Source organism: Mauremys mutica, chromosome 2 (genome assembly GCF_020497125.1).
Source record: "Mauremys mutica isolate MM-2020 ecotype Southern chromosome 2, ASM2049712v1, whole genome shotgun sequence".
NCBI lineage: Eukaryota > Metazoa > Chordata > Testudines > Geoemydidae > Mauremys > Mauremys mutica.
Genome location: NC_059073.1, coordinates 164,640,688 through 164,656,242, shown reverse-complemented (window position 1 = coordinate 164,656,242; position 15,555 = coordinate 164,640,688). Strand labels below are relative to the sequence as shown.

Genomic DNA, 15,555 nt, shown 5'->3' with positions numbered 1-15,555 from the left:
GCATATAGGAGTTGGCCAGACCAGGGCAGGATAAAGGCATCAGAGATAGTGCCCCTCCCCAGGCACTCCCTGGAGCAGAACTGGAGGCATCGTTGGTTCTGCTGGGTCACAAATAGGTCCACCTGGGGAGTTCCCCAGCTCTGGAAAAGTTGGAGGGCCACTTCCGGGTGTAGGGACCACTCATGTTGACAGGAAAAGTCCCTGCTCAAGCGATCCGCCCTCATGTTCCGGGCACCCTGCCATAAATAAACAGATCAGGGTTAAAGTCTCTTTTACCTGTAAAGGGTTAACAAGCTCAGTAACCTGAGAAACACCTGACCAGAGGACCAATCAAGGGACAGGATAAGTTCAAATCTCTGTGGAGGGAAGCCTTTGTCTGTGTTCTTTGTTGGATTGTTCGTGCTCTTTTTGGATCTAAGAGAGGCCAGTCATGTCTCCAAGTTCTCCTGGAGTAGTTCCTACTATCCAATAGTGAGTATTAATTAGAAAGGCGGATTAGTCTTATAATTTGATTTCTACATTTGCAACTGTGTGTTTGCTGAAGGAAATTCTTTATTTCTGTTTGCTGTTACTTTGCTTTTACTGAGAAAGAAAGGAGGGTGGATTCTCTCCAGAGATTAATAAGTTTAGACCCTGTGTATTGTTCCATCTTAGATTACAGAGACAAATTACTTTCTTTTTATTTTTTAATAAATCTTTTCTGTTAAGAACTTGGTTGATCTTTCCTTGGGTGGATTCTCAGGGAAAGGGGAGGAGGGAGGCATCCCTCTGTAGTTGGATCCCAGTATCTCTCCTAGGAAAAGGGAGGGGGGAGGAAGCAGGGGGGAATGGTTTATTTCTCCTAGGTGTAAGAACTCCATGGATTTGGGGTTCTTGGGATCCCCAAGGATTTTGGGGAAGGACTGTGTCCCAATACACGTACATTATTGGGTGGTGGCAGCTTTTACCAGATCTAAACTAGGATTTAAGTTTAGAAGGATCCATGCAGGTCCCCACCTTGTGAACCCAACAGCTCCAAGTGGGGTTGAGACCTATGACACACCCGGTAGGTGAAAGGCTTTTATGGGATGTCATGGGTTATACAGATCTCCCACAGGCTGAGGGTTTCGTGGCAGAGGGCGGAGGATATAGAACATCAAGGCCATGTTGTTTGTGAGAACCCTGACTACCTTGCCCTTCAGGTGCGAGCGGAAGGCTGTACATGCCAGCCGCACCGCCCTGAGTTCCTTGACGTTTATGTGAAGGGTCAGGTCTTGCGAAGACCACAGGCCTTGGGTCTAAAAATTCCCCACATGGGCTTCCCAACCCAGGTCCGATGCATCGGACACCAGCTCCATAGACAGGGCCTTGTCCCTGAATGGGACCCCTTGGAGCATGTTGCTCGGGGTGGACCACCACTGTAGGGAGGCATGTGGATCGCCCTCAATGCCAGCTAGACTGTCTGGATGGGTGCCATCTGATCGGGACTCCTGTCAAGTTTGGCATGGTGAGGATCTTGTCCAACCTGTCCGTGGCTTGGGAGAACTGCAAGGCCAGCCCGAGCTGGAGGGGCCTCATCCTGAGCCTGGCGTGGTGGACCAAATACATGCACACCAACATGTGACCTAGTAGCTGTAGGCAGGACCTGGATGTCGTCACCAGGAACCTTACAATCGAGTCCACGAGCCCTTTCAGTGTCTCAAACCTGTCTGGGGGGGAGAGAGGCCCTGGTTGACGTTGCATCCAGGAGCGCCACGATAAACTCTATCTGGACCGGGCCTAATGTGGACTTGGTGTTGTTTACCAACAGGCCCAGGGCGGTGCATGTGGACAGGAGAAGTGCCACATGATCCCTCACCTGTGACTGCAAGGTGCCCTTGACCAGCCAGTTGCCCAGATAGGGGAATATCTGGACCCCCCGGTGCTGCTACTACCAACCTGCATTTTGTAAAGACCCTGGGGGCAGTGGACAGACCAAATGGGAGGACCATGAATTGATAGTGATTCTGTCCCACCACAAAATGGAGGAAGTGTCCTGTAGATCGAGGGCTGCATACAATCCCTGGGAGGGGATGATGAAGGCCAGGGAAACCATTTTACCAAGTACTGGTTCAGACCTCGCAGGTCCAGTATGGGTCTGAGCCCCCCTTTGGCCTTCGGGATAAGGAAATATCGGGAGTAATACCCCTGGCCCAGGAACTCCTTGGGCACCGCCTCTATTGCTCCTAGTTCCAGGAGCCTCCTGATCTCCTGCTCAAGCAGAGCCTCGTGCGATGGGTCCCCCAAGAGGGATGGGGGCGGGGGGTGGTTGGGTGGGTAGGAGGTAAACTGGAGGGTGTAACCTCGGGAGATGGCGTTGAGGACCCAACGGTCCAAGGTGAGCCGCGACCATTTCGGGAGGAATGCACACATCCGATTGGAGAAAGGGAGCTTTATTGGGGGTGGATCCCTGCTGAAAACTGGTGGGGTACCCCCGAGCATCCCGTCAAAAATGCTTTTTACCTGCCTGCTTGCCCTTAGAGGATCCAGGCTGGGGGACAGACCGGTTTTGTCTTTGCAGGCGTTTCTTACAGTCCCGTTGCTTCTTATGGGCAGCCTTGTATTTCGGGAGGGCGGCCTGGGCGGGAGCCTGCCGTGGCTTGAACTTGGGTTTTGCCAAAGGAGGGACATAGATGCCCAGGGCCTGGAGGGTCGTGTGGGAGTCTTTCATGCCATGCAGACTTGTGTCTGTTTCCTCCGCAAACAACACCTTCCCGTTAAAAGGGAGATCCTGCATCGGCGACTGTGCTTCGCTGGATAGGCCAGAGAGCAGAAGCCAGGATGCCTGTCTCATGGACATCACCGAAGCCATGGACCATGCGGCCGTGTCCACTGCATCCGAAGTGGCCTGCAGGGACGCCCTTGTGGCAGCTGCCCCTTCCTCCACGAGCGCCTTAAACTCCTTTCTATTGTGCTCCCGGAGGGAGTCTTAGAACTTGGGGAGGGATCCCCAGAGATTAAACTCGTAGGGACCCAAGAGAGCCTGATGATTTGCTACTCTCAACTGGAAGCTTGACGACGAATAAATTTTTCTCCCGAAAGCATCCAGCCTCTGAGAGTCTTTGTTCTTTGGGATTGGGGCTGGCTGCCCTGTCGCTCCATGTGGTTGACTGACTTGACTACCAAGGAGTTGGGCGCTGGGTGGGTATACAAATACTTGTCCCTCTTAGTGGGTTCAAAGTACTTGTGCTCTGCCTTCTTAGACATGGGAGCCAACGAGGCTGGTGTTTGCCACAAGGGCACGTGAAATTTTCACTACCCTTTCATGGAGTGGCAAGGCCACCCTGCCCGGTGCTGAGGGGGACAGAACATTGAACAGGGAGTCTGAGGGCTCCTCCATTTCCTCTGCCTGGAGATGGAGGCTCGCTGCCACCCTTTTTAGTAATTCTTGACGTGCCCAGTAGTCCTCCTGCGGGAAGGAGGGGGACGGGGCCGCAATGAGCTCCTCCAGACAGGGTGAGGAAGCTGGTGCAGTGCTTTGGGTGTTGGCCGGCACCAGAGGATCCATCCCCTGGTCAGACTTTGGGCATGGCACCGAGGAAGCGGGTCCCGTTGACTCTTTCCTCGGCGGTCTAGGGATGGAGGCCGATGGTGCTTCTGACGCTCTGGCCACCGAGCGAGCTCCCACTGGGGGCTGTGCCAGAGTAAACGGTGCCCACTGGTACCACTGGCCGGCCACGACGGACAGTGCCACTGCACTTGCTCAGGCGCCGGTGGGGCCGGCTGATCAGGCTGGCCCGCCTGGTCTGTAGACAGGCGGCTGTGAGCGGAGGTCGGGTCGACGTACGACACGCTGCTGCCTCCAGACTGGGGGTGCCAGGATCTATGTCAACCATGGGACCGCAACCTTGAGGTGGGAGAATGGCACCGATGGTAGTGCCTGCTCCATGAGCAGTCTCACGATGGCGAGGAGCCGGCGATTGACGCCCGGAACTACGGTGCCTTGGCAGAGACTTTGAGCAGGATTCCGAGCAGGAACGGCATCGACGGTCATGCTGCGACCGACTGCTGTACCGCCAAGATGAGGACCGTTGGCGACATCCGCTACGGTCCTGTCTGTGCTCGCTCCGTGAAGACGAGTGGTGACAGGAGTCCCGATCAGATGGCACCCATCCAGACAGTCTAGCTGGCATTGAGGGTGATCCACATGGACTGAGCCCTGAACGGTCACTGGGCGGTGAGTGGTGTCAGGAACGTTCCCTCGACCGAGGCCGGTACCAGGTCAGTGGCGACTGTGGCAATCCCAGCGGTGGTTTGCCTCTGCAGTGTGGGGCCGACATCAGCGGCACTCCCGGCACCACCTTGGACATGACGTCCTTAGCCGCCTGGAGGGCTTCGGGCGTAGATGGCATCCGGACTTCTGGAGAGGTCTGCTCCGAAGGGGCCAGGCTACTCCGCTCTGCGTGAGTTGGAGGCCTAGGGCCCGATGGCAACCGAGGATTACCCAACATGAGCCTAGTCTCTGTCCCAGACTTCTCTCAGTACCATTGTGAAGAGGGAGTCTTTCCAGTCCTCTTGATATGCCCCGTGGAAGGGGAGCAGTGCCGACTAGTCGAAGGTATCGGAGGGTCTCCGCATACCAACACCGCAGTGCTGGGTACCGGATCGGAACGGTGTACCGGGTTCGGGGCCAGCACCGACTCCATTAGGATGGCCGGAGTCTAATGTCCCTTTCTTTTTTGGTCTGGGTCTTAAACGACTTGCAGATCTTGCACCTTTCGCTGATATGGGTTTCTCCCAAGCAGCACAGACAGTCTGTGTGCGGATCACTCCTTGGCACAGAACGCCTACAGGAGCCACATGACTTAAATCCCAGGGCACGGGGCATGCCTCGGCCCGGGCTCACTAACTAACTAAACTTTACTAAAAACTAAACTGACTACAGGTACTACTGAATGAACAGTTCTGGGGACAAGCTACAGCAAGGCTGGGGCTAAGAAGTTCCGACGCACCTTCTCTGACGGCAAGAAGGAACTGAGGGTGGGGGGAGCGCGCAGCTCCCCTTATACCGCACCAGGCAGGCGCCACTCCAGGGTTCGTGGGGGGCGCTCCCCACTACGGGTACTGCCAGGGGAAAAACTTCTGGCACTGGTGCACGTGGCGAGCACTACTGTGGAATACGCATAAGCAATCACTCGAAGAAGAAGGTGCATACGCCAACCTGAAAGGTATCGCTGACGGAAAAATTCCCAACAACTGTGCACTGATAACGCACCTACAGTGGAATCGACATGTGCAAACTCTTGAAGAATTTCTACAAGAACAGAGACAAAATATACACTTTTGTGTATTTAGAGAGCCAATTAAGCAGACCTCAGACCCCAATATTGTTTTGGTAGGTATTTAAGGTGATTTGAGGTGTGTGGGCGGGTTATACTAACAAGAAAAGATTTCTGGACATGGAGAAAAGAATCATGGGAAACACTCCTAGAACTGGCTTTAAAACTGATTCTATGTCCAGTCCCATTTTATGCTGAAGTACATACTTTACTAGTAGATGTGGAACAGAGATCTTGGACTTTGCACATTTTACATGCCTCAGACCCTTTCTGCATTATCTTCATTCAGCTGTGAAATGAATCTTGGCACATTTCAAAGACGAAATTACCAATCCAGACAAAATATTATTTTTGTTGGTTATGTGCTGACAGTGCAATTTGTCTGGATAAGGCACAGATAATCCCTGCCCCCAAGCAGTTTACAAACCAAAAGACAGGAAGATAAAAACATGCTGGGAAATACAAAGGATGGCAATAGTGTAATGCTGATATAGATTAGCATTTGTGGGCATCAAAGAAGCAACTTTTCAGGAGGAAGCTGATGATAAGAGGGAGGGAACCCAACATACTGGAAGAGGGAGCTCAATCCAGGTACGTGGGATGGTGTGGAAGAAGGTCTAAACTAAGGCATGAGAGGAGGGAAAAAAGGAACTGGGGGAGACTGGCATAACTAACTGAGAAAAGAGGAGAGGCGGTTTGAATAGAGAGGATATGCAGGTGTTGGGGGTAGATCTTTGAAAGCAAGGACAGGAATCAAACTTGATTTGATGGGTGAGAGGGAGGGAATTGAAGCATTCAAAAAGAGAGAATTATGAGGTCTAAGGCAGTGGTTCTCAACCAGGGGTCCGGGGCCCCCTGGGGGGCCACGGGCAGGTTTCAGGGGGTCAGCCAAGCATGGTCGTCATTAGTCTCATTAAGACCCTGGGCAGAAAGCCAAAGTCCCACCACAGAGGACTGCAAGGAATATTGCAAGGCCCTGAGCCCTACCACCTGAGGCTGAAGTTGAAGCCTCAGCAACTTAGCTTTGTGAGGCCTCGGGCAATTGCCCTGCTTTTACCCCTTAACATCGGCCCTGGCTTTATATGCAGAAAAACAGTTGTGGTGGCATAGGTGGGCACTACAGTTTTGATAGCACGTTGTGGGTGGGCCTCAGAAAGAAAAAGGTTGAGAACTCCCGGTCTAAGGTATGGGGAAAGAAGATGAGATTAGCTGCTGCATTCTGGATGGACTGAAGGGGTGGAGGTGGGAATTGGGAAGGCCAGAGAGCAGGTGGTTTCAAAATGTAATAAAATAGTTTATTATTAATCAAACATTCCTCATTCCATATTTTTTTAAAAAATGAGTGCTGTCCAAAACGCCATGTGCATTTTAAATTCTAGTAACTGGGATACTAATAGTATTTCAATCTTACTAAATCTTCTTTTAAAGCCACAAGGAAGATGAAGAAATATGATGTGGGAGTTCCCAGAATCCTCCTTTTATTCACATTGATATTTTTTCATTTGTTTTGGATGAGAAATAAAAATGTTACTGGTTTCAAATTTATTCTTATTTACTGTGCAACAGTTATACAAACAAACATCATTTAAACTTACTGATCTCATACTTCTGTATTGCATGCATTTTAAGTTACAGGAAAAAAGGTTGCTGTTCTGAGCAAACATAATTACATTTCAAATTACAGAGGAAGATGTCATTATTTTGTCTGTGGATAGAGTACTGGCTTTTTATGTGCATAGAGGGAAAGATGATTTTTAATAGCAATACAGTGTTGCCGCCCATACTGTTTTGGGGATTTAAGAGACAGCAGTGATAAAAAAACATAATACAGTTGTAAATCTGAGGAAATGTTGAAGAATGACACATGATATAATTGTCTTATCAAGGTATTTAGCAGTCATATAGGAGTTAAAGACCTGAGGCACAGCTAAATGTATTTAATGTTGCAACCAGTTATTAACCTAATAGCAATGCATGGCATGAAATGATTTCCATACCAACAGCTATAGTATATAGTTATCTGTTTTACACACAAAGGTTGTGCTAATTAGATGAATATCTCCAAAGTCCTGAAAAGCAAAAACCAAATCCTATCTCTTAGACAATGAATACAGAAAGCAATGCAGACTAAACAGAATGAAAAGAATATGTAGAATGTTGTTATGTTGAATAGCCAAATCCCCAGCTGGTGTAAATCAGCACATCTCCATTAAATCAATGGAACTATGCATATTTACAGCATCAGAAGATCTGGCCCTATGTGTCCAGATATAACAACTGGGAAGCCTCCAGTCCCTGTGAGGTACAAGACTATTTGGTTAAAAAGCCTGGCAAAATTCTACTTGATCCTTTTCCTGAGGTGAGTTATTTTCTGACTAATAAAGTATCATTAATTTATCATCATCATCATCAATCACCACAGTAAAGGACAGGTGAGTAAATTTTATGCTCAAACTCTTAAATTTTCATGACAATTTTTCAAGACTGGGTTAATGGGGTATTGTCATATTAAACCACATAATATCCACAGAGCTGTCAAAAACAAGAGGGATGGGCAGGGAAGAGACTTGGGGAAATCTGATACCTGTGTGGAATGTCTCATTTTTATACAACATTCTCAATTGCGTAGTTATTAGCTGATGAGGAGTAAGGTGAATAGGTGAGTAGACCCCTCACTCCTAATTCTGGAGGAGAAATATGTATGTTAATGTTTAGGAAGTTAAGGAATAAGATTTTTTTTTTTATTTAAAGACTGCTGTTCAGCAATTTTCCTGATAGCATAGGACTTGTCTATACTTGGGGCTTGTCTATACTGGCAAGTTTTGTCACCAAAAACTGCCTTTTGGCGACAAAACAGCGATAGCATACACACTGCAATGTGACTTTTTAGAAAATAAAACGCCTAGTTTTGGCAACAGAAAACTTCCACCCCTGCGAGAGACTTTTGTCTTTTCCCCTCCCTTTATTGTTGACAAACAGCCAGTGTAGACACCACAGCTTTTTTTTTCAATTATATTGGCCTCCAGAAAGTGTCTGCTCAGTGATCCGTAGGAATCGGGACACATATGGGCAAATTTCTTGAGGCTTGTGCAAAAAAGACTATGATCAGGACACGCAGCAGTGCAGAGCGAAGATAAAGGAGCTGAGGCAGGCGTACCATAAGGCGCGTGAGGAGAACCATTGCTCTGGTGGTGCACCTAAGATCTGCCGCTTCTGTAAGGAGCTGAATGCTATCCTCAGTGATGACCCCACCTCCATCGCCGATAGCCCCGTGGATACTTCGGAGGCAGCAGAAAGAGGGGGTAACCCGGAGGCTGAAATTCTGGATGAAGAAGTTGAGCTAGGAGAGGATGTGGAGCTCCCATCGGGCCCACCAGGTGGGGCAGGCAGCCAGGAACTTTTCTCCACTCTAGAAGTGCTCAATGGGGAGCAGGAAGCAGATGAGACGCGGGGTAAATTGCCATGGCTTGCGTAGGGAATCAAAAAGTGGGAGGCAAGTACTCTTTTCTGTGATCTGGACATTTCCCTGTGTAACTAATCTGCATGGCCAAGCAGGGTATCGATGGACACCGAGACCTCCAGAGAGAGACTCTGGAAAGTTTCCAAGAGGTACTTGTTAATCCTCTGCCGGCAGATTCCAAGGGATTGCAGCCCTGTTAGTTCCCCCATTGTAGGAAACTGTACCATGCCATTTAGCAATCACTGGAGCTGGGACCAAAACGGCACACATCTGAGCTGCATATAGACCAGGGTGAAAGCTGCAAGCATGCAGTAGTTGTGCCCTGGTTTCCCTGGTTACCTGCAGCAGCGAGATGTCAGCCAGCAGGTTGGCCGACTGTGAAAAAGTGTGTGATAATTTTAGAATGTGTTCCCTGAAAAGCTGTCCTGCAAGCCGTGACTGTTTTGTCCATACGCACAACCGTCTTCCCCCCACTCCCGACACTCACCATGATTGGGGTGCTCGCAGAGCTGTGTGCCTGCCTAGAGTCTCAGAGAGAAAGTGATTTCTACTAGCAAAAGGCCTTTGTTCCTAAAATGTTTCAGTCGTTTGCTGGAATGTAACAATCCCTCTTCTGTTCAGCAGAGACCTTGAGGAACACACCACGCACCCCTGCCGACTGGCTTCGGCAGATAAGGAAGAATCCTAGGCCAGTGATACTCAAACTTTTGTACTGGTGACCCCTTTCAAATAGAAAGCCTCTGAGTGTGATCTCCCTTATAAATTAAAAATACATTTTTATATATTTAACACCATTAAATGCTGGATGCAACACAGGGTTTGGGGTGGAGGCTGACAGCTCATGACCCCCCCATGTAATAACCTCACGACCCCCTGAGGGGTCCCGACCCCCAGTTTCAGAATCCCTGCCGTAGGCGCAGCAAAGAATATATGTTCTGAGAGGTGCTGCAGTGTGATGAGAGAAAGACCAGGGAATGGAAAGAGTGCTGGGAAGCCGAAAGGCAGGACAGAAAAGAGAATGCTGCATTTGCTAGGCAAGCGACAGAGCGGACGATAAAAGTTATGGAGGATCAGACAGAGATGCTCAAGTCTTTGATACAGTTGCAGACTGAGCAGATCCATGGTCGACCTCCACTGCAGCACGTGCACATGCACAATTCTTTGCCAACTTCCCCACCCCATGCCCAGATATTCCTTTTCACTTCACAGCACTCCTGAGTTTTCCCATCACTCCACCCCCCTCACAGCTTGCACAATGATAGCTGGAGCTTCACAGTTGTGAGGTTTTACCCTTTTTAACAATAAATAAAGGCTAAAGTATTTAATGGTACAGCATTTTTATTCTGTGTTCTACAACAGCGTATAGCAATCAGTACACTCTTGGGAACAGGCTTCTAAAGCATTTTGTTACATGGAGCTTGGGCCTGAAAATTGTACATGGATGCACCAGGGAAGCAACTCCACAGCAGACATGTGTTACTGCCCCTCATTGTCAAAGTGGTTCCTCAAAGCCTCTCTGATGTTAATAGCAGCCCTCTAGGCTCCTCTGACAGCCCTAGCATCTGGCTGTTCAAACTGTGCAGCCAAGCGCTCTGTCTCAGTGCTCCATACCTGAGCAAACATTTCACCCTTAAATTCACACAGACTATGCAAATTGCAGCACACGGCTATGACCATGGGAATATTATCTTCGGTAAGGTCTAGCCTGCCACTGAGACACCTCCAGCAACCTTTCAAATGGCCAAAGGCACATTCGACTACCATGCAGCACCTCTCAGCCTCTTGTTAAAATGCTCCTTGCTGCTGTCCAGGTGCCCTGTGTAAGGTTTCATGAGCCAGGGCTGTAAGGGGTAAGCCGGGTCTCCCAGGATTACTCTGGGCATTTCCACATCCCCCTCTATGATCTTGTGGTCTGGAAAGAAAGTCCCCACCTGCAGCTTTCTGTATAGGCCACTGTTCCTGAAGATGCATGCGCCATGCACCTTTCAAGACCAGCCTGCATTGATGTCCATGAAATGCCCCCGGTGATCCACAAGCTGCTCCTGCAACACCATGGAGAAGTATCTTTTCCTATTAATGTATTCAGAGGCAAGGTGGTCTGGCACTAAAATTGGAATGTGTGTGCCATCAATCACCCCACCACAGTTAGGGAAACTCATCTCTGTAAAGCCATCCACTATTTCATTAACATTTCCCAGAGTCATGGTCCTCCGCAGCAGGATATGATTTATTGCCCTGCACACTTGGAGTAATATTGCCCCAACAGTGGACTTCAAATTGATTTGCAACTGACCGGTATCAGTCTGGATTCACCAGCTTCCACACTGCGATTGCAACACACATCTCTACTGAAAGGGCAGCTCTCAATCTGGTGTCCTTGCGCTGCAGGTCAGGGGCCAGCTCAGCACATAGCTCCATGAAGGTTGCTTTACACATCCTAAAGTTCTGTACCCACTGGTCGTCACCCCACACCTGCATGACAATGTGATCTCACCAATCGGTGCTTGTTTCCCTAGCCCAAAAGCGATGGTCTACCGAATGCAGCTGCTCTGCGAGTGCACAAAGCACTGATAAGTAGCTGCTGTCCATATCACACTTGGGTGCCTGTGATTCATCCTCTGTCAGTAATTTTGCTAGTAACACTGAAAGTAACTGTGCTCCCATATACGATGTCCTCACGACAGCTAACAGCACATAGGAGAGAAGTGTGGGATCCATCCTCTCTCACTGCTGATGCTGGCGCGCACTACAAAAGACTGACAGTTGGAAAAATGGCACAAAAGGAAGCCAGAAACCATTGGAGGCTGGGACACCAAGCGGTGCATGATGGCACATTTTGCATGTCCCAGGATGCGCCACGCTCTGTTTTCGCATTCCCACAACACCTAGCAACGGATGGTGTTGCCAGGCACTATGGGATTCATACCCACAGTCCATTGCTCTCGCTGGCAACAATGGTGCCCCGAATGTGAACATAATCTGTTGACAGAGGGAGCAAATGTAGACATGCTTTGGCGACTTTGCTTTTGTTGATTTTTCCTTGTTAACATTAGTTTCATTGACAAAACTTGCCAGTGTAGACAAGCCCTTAGTGAGACCCTGTAGTGCATAGTGAAGATGCTACCTACACCGATGGGAGAGATTATCCTGTCAGCATAGGTATTCTACCTCCCCGAGAGTTGGTAGCTATGTCAACGGGAGAAGCTCTCCCGTCAACACAGCACTGTCTACACTGGGGGTTATGTTGGTATAACTATGTCAGGTGTGGAAAATCCACGCCCCTGAGCGACGCAGTTATACAGACATAAATTGGTAATGTAGACCAAGCCCTAGGGCTCATAGAATTTACTAGAGAACAGTAACATTCTGAAACTTAAAGCAGTCCTAGGGCTCAGAATTTGGAAGGGGTAAAGATGGCTTTAAAACAATCCTGTCACCCATTATTTCCTGCACCTGAGGCCTGATCGTGCTCCATTATAGTCAACTGGAGTTTTCTCATTAACTTAAATGGGAGCAGAAGCAGGTCTCTAGTGAATCTCACCCTAAAGTTTACTTTAAGAATTTTAGGACGTAGCTTCCTATTAAATTCTCTCGGGTTTGCAGAATAATATGTATAGAATTATATTTAATTTCTACAGAACCCCATCATTTTCACCCTTATTAAATACCATAGGAATTTTACATACGTGTTTATGAAGGCTAGGATGTCCATTAAGACAGCATCTGCCTTCCTCGAATATGCTCCTTTTTCATATTAGTCTGGTAGCAGCAATACCAGGGAGGTGTGAACACAGGGTGAACAAACCTGTGTAAAATTTGGTGTCATTGTTCACTGAGTATACAAGAAAGCTTTATCATCTGGTGAAGGTTGTCAGGGTTGTTGACCAAGATGGTTCAAAAGGTTTTCTTCAGTTTGTGACATTGTTGTTACTTACAACGTTAATCATGCGCAGGGACATGGTACATTTCTGCTATTTGGGGTGTTTCAATCATAGATTCATAGATTTTAAGGCCAGAAGGGATCACTGTGATCGTCTAATCTGACCTCCTGCATAACATATAGAAATTCCCTGAATTAATTCCTATTTGAACTAGAGCAGCAATTTTAGAAAAACATCCAACCTTGATTTTAAAATTCACATCAAATGGAGAATCCACCACAACCCACAGTGAATTGTTCCAATGGCTAATTACCTTCCCTGTTAAAAAATCATTTCCTGTCTGAATTTATCTGGTTTAAATTTCCAGTAATTGGATCTCGTTATACCTTTTTCTGCTAGATTGAAAAGCTCTCTATTACCATTTTTTTGTTCCACTTTTAGGTACGTATAGATTGGATCAAGTCACCCTTATCCTTCTCCACGTTAAGCTATACGCACTGAGCTCCTTGAGGCATATTTTCCTATCTTTAATCATTCTTGTGGTTCTTCTCTGAACCCTCTCCAGTTCATCAACAACCCTCTTGAATTGTGGACATCAGAACTGGACACAGTATTCCAGCACTGGTTTGCACCCATGCCAAATACAGAGGTAATATAACCTTCCTACTCCTACCTGAGATTCCCCTGTTTAGGCATTTTATGGCCACAACATCGCACTGGGAGCTCATGTTCAGCTGATTATTCACCACAGTCCCCAAATCTTTTTCAGAGTCACTGCTTCCCAGGATACTATCCCCAATCTTATAAGTATGATCTATGTTCTTTGTTCCTACATGTATAACTTTACATTTGGCTATACTAAAATGTATGATTTTTTTTTGCCCAGCTTACCAAGCAATCCAGATCACTTTGTATCAGTGACCTGTCTTCTTCATTATTTACCACTCCCTTAATCTTTTTGTCATCTGCAAACTTTATCAGTGATGATTTTATGTTTTCTTCCAGATCACTGATAAATTTAATTTATGCAATATTGATTTTGGATTGTTCTAGTTTTTTAATCAAAATATTGTGCAGTACTAAGTCAAATATACAGAAGTCTAAGTATATTACAATCAACATTATTACCTTTATTAACCAAATTTGTAATTTCATTAAAAATATCAATTTAATTTGACAGGATCTATTTTCCATAAACCTGTGTTGTTTGGCATTAATGACATTACCCTCCTTTAATTCTTGATCATCAAGTTCTGTATCAGTTGCTCCATTATCTTGCCTGGGATTGATGTGACGCTGTTAGCCCTATAATTTGGTCCATCATAATCCATCTTTCAAGTTAGAAGGTGTCAGGTGTGCATTCTGGGAAACAACTGCCAAAAAATCAGGCAGTATAAAACCAAGAAGCTTTATCTGGTGGGACACTCTGCATATGCCTGGGGCTGGCCATGCCTATTGTGCTCCAAGAACTGCAGTATTCTTGTAAATCTGAAACCACTTTGAAAGGGACTTGTTCAGGTCAGTAACGCATGAATGGGGACAAAGTGTAGTGAAATTTACTGAAATGAGTTTGGGACTGCTATATTACTCTCAAATATAGCTAAGAAGTGGTGGAACGAGAAGCATACTGCACAGCTGTCTTTTGCATCGGGACACCTCCTCCAAGGCAATTTCCATAGCTTCTATGATTTGGCTCCCTTCTGCACTGTGCAGCAGAGTTGTTGTGAATGATTTCACTTATTCTTTAAAAGTAAATGATCTTACCTGGTATGAAGTTAGAATCGAAAATACAAGCTCGACTCTCAGTGGTGTTCCCAGAACATTGGTTGCCCACAGGAAATAAAATGATACACTGACGAACGCGGAACTGGACTCCGGATGAATCACAATCAGACCACTCAGACCAGTCGGACCAGTTGTCTGTAATAGTTATAAAGAGAGGGAAATAATGGAAATAAGTCTTACAAATGAACCACATCAGAGTGAAAAAGTAAATGTCTTGCTATAAATAAGGACAGGATACATGCCAGATCTTCATCTGGTGTAAACTGGCATAGTTCCATTAACTTCAATGAACCTATGTCAATTCACATCAGCCGAGCATCTGTCCCATATATGGCAAAGACCACAAAAAATGCATCTTTCCCTCTGAAATTGAAAGTTCAGCATTGTAAATGTTCTACAGGATGTTACATTTTTCCCCACTGTACTTGTGTGCATGAGTGTGCAATAAAAAGTGTAACTATGTTACCATAAGTTTACCACAGCCCTTCAAGGCAGACAATTCCAGTTTGTTAATTTACGTAACTGACCAGTAGCAATGTAGACCTATAGAAATACGTGTTCCAGGTTTGATGCAGGATGTTGGTTTAAATAAAAAACTGCAGGCATTTTCTTGTTACTCTGGCCTTGTTCTTCACTTCTGAAATCATAAGGCACTCTCTTATATCTCAGATCAGATCTCCAGATTGCTTCTCTTTATCCGGGTTGGTTCATTATCAGCCTCTGTTTCTTCTTTAGCTTTGTTCCTCTGCCTATCTAATTTTATTTAATGGATTTTTATTTTCACACCATGCTACCTCTGTGTGATCTCAGGATACTGCTCTTAAATGAAGTGAATTTATCGGAACCATATTAGATACTGTGTGTTTATTCATCTAACATCTTTCTTACAGTACATGAGTAAGTCCTGTCTTCATGGCATTTTTTTAGGGTTGGTGTATAGTAGTAGATAGAGGGCTGTGAAAATCATTTGTTTCACTTTCCAGGAGTTAGTGGAAACAGAGATAATTTTATTCAACAACTAAGTTAGCTTTGAGTTTCTGGTTTGAGTTAAATCAACCCAATAGCCCAAAGCAAAACTTAAATCTCACTATCAAATTTCACCTATTTTTGTGTCAAAACCAGGCAAATTAAA

At 46.6% G+C, this 15,555-nt stretch overlaps 1 protein-coding gene across 2 annotated transcripts in view; it reads right to left on the bottom strand.

The window, feature by feature from the left end:
- Nucleotides 1-15,555, bottom strand: part of SEMA5A (semaphorin 5A) — a 668,529-nt gene that overhangs the window by 19,775 nt on the left and 633,199 nt on the right. For both annotated transcript variants that reach the window (XM_045005697.1, XM_045005698.1), the window contains one exon: nucleotides 14,403-14,558. In XM_045005697.1, the coding sequence (XP_044861632.1) occupies nucleotides 14,403-14,558 (156 nt within the window). The remainder of the gene's footprint in view (nucleotides 1-14,402; nucleotides 14,559-15,555) is intronic.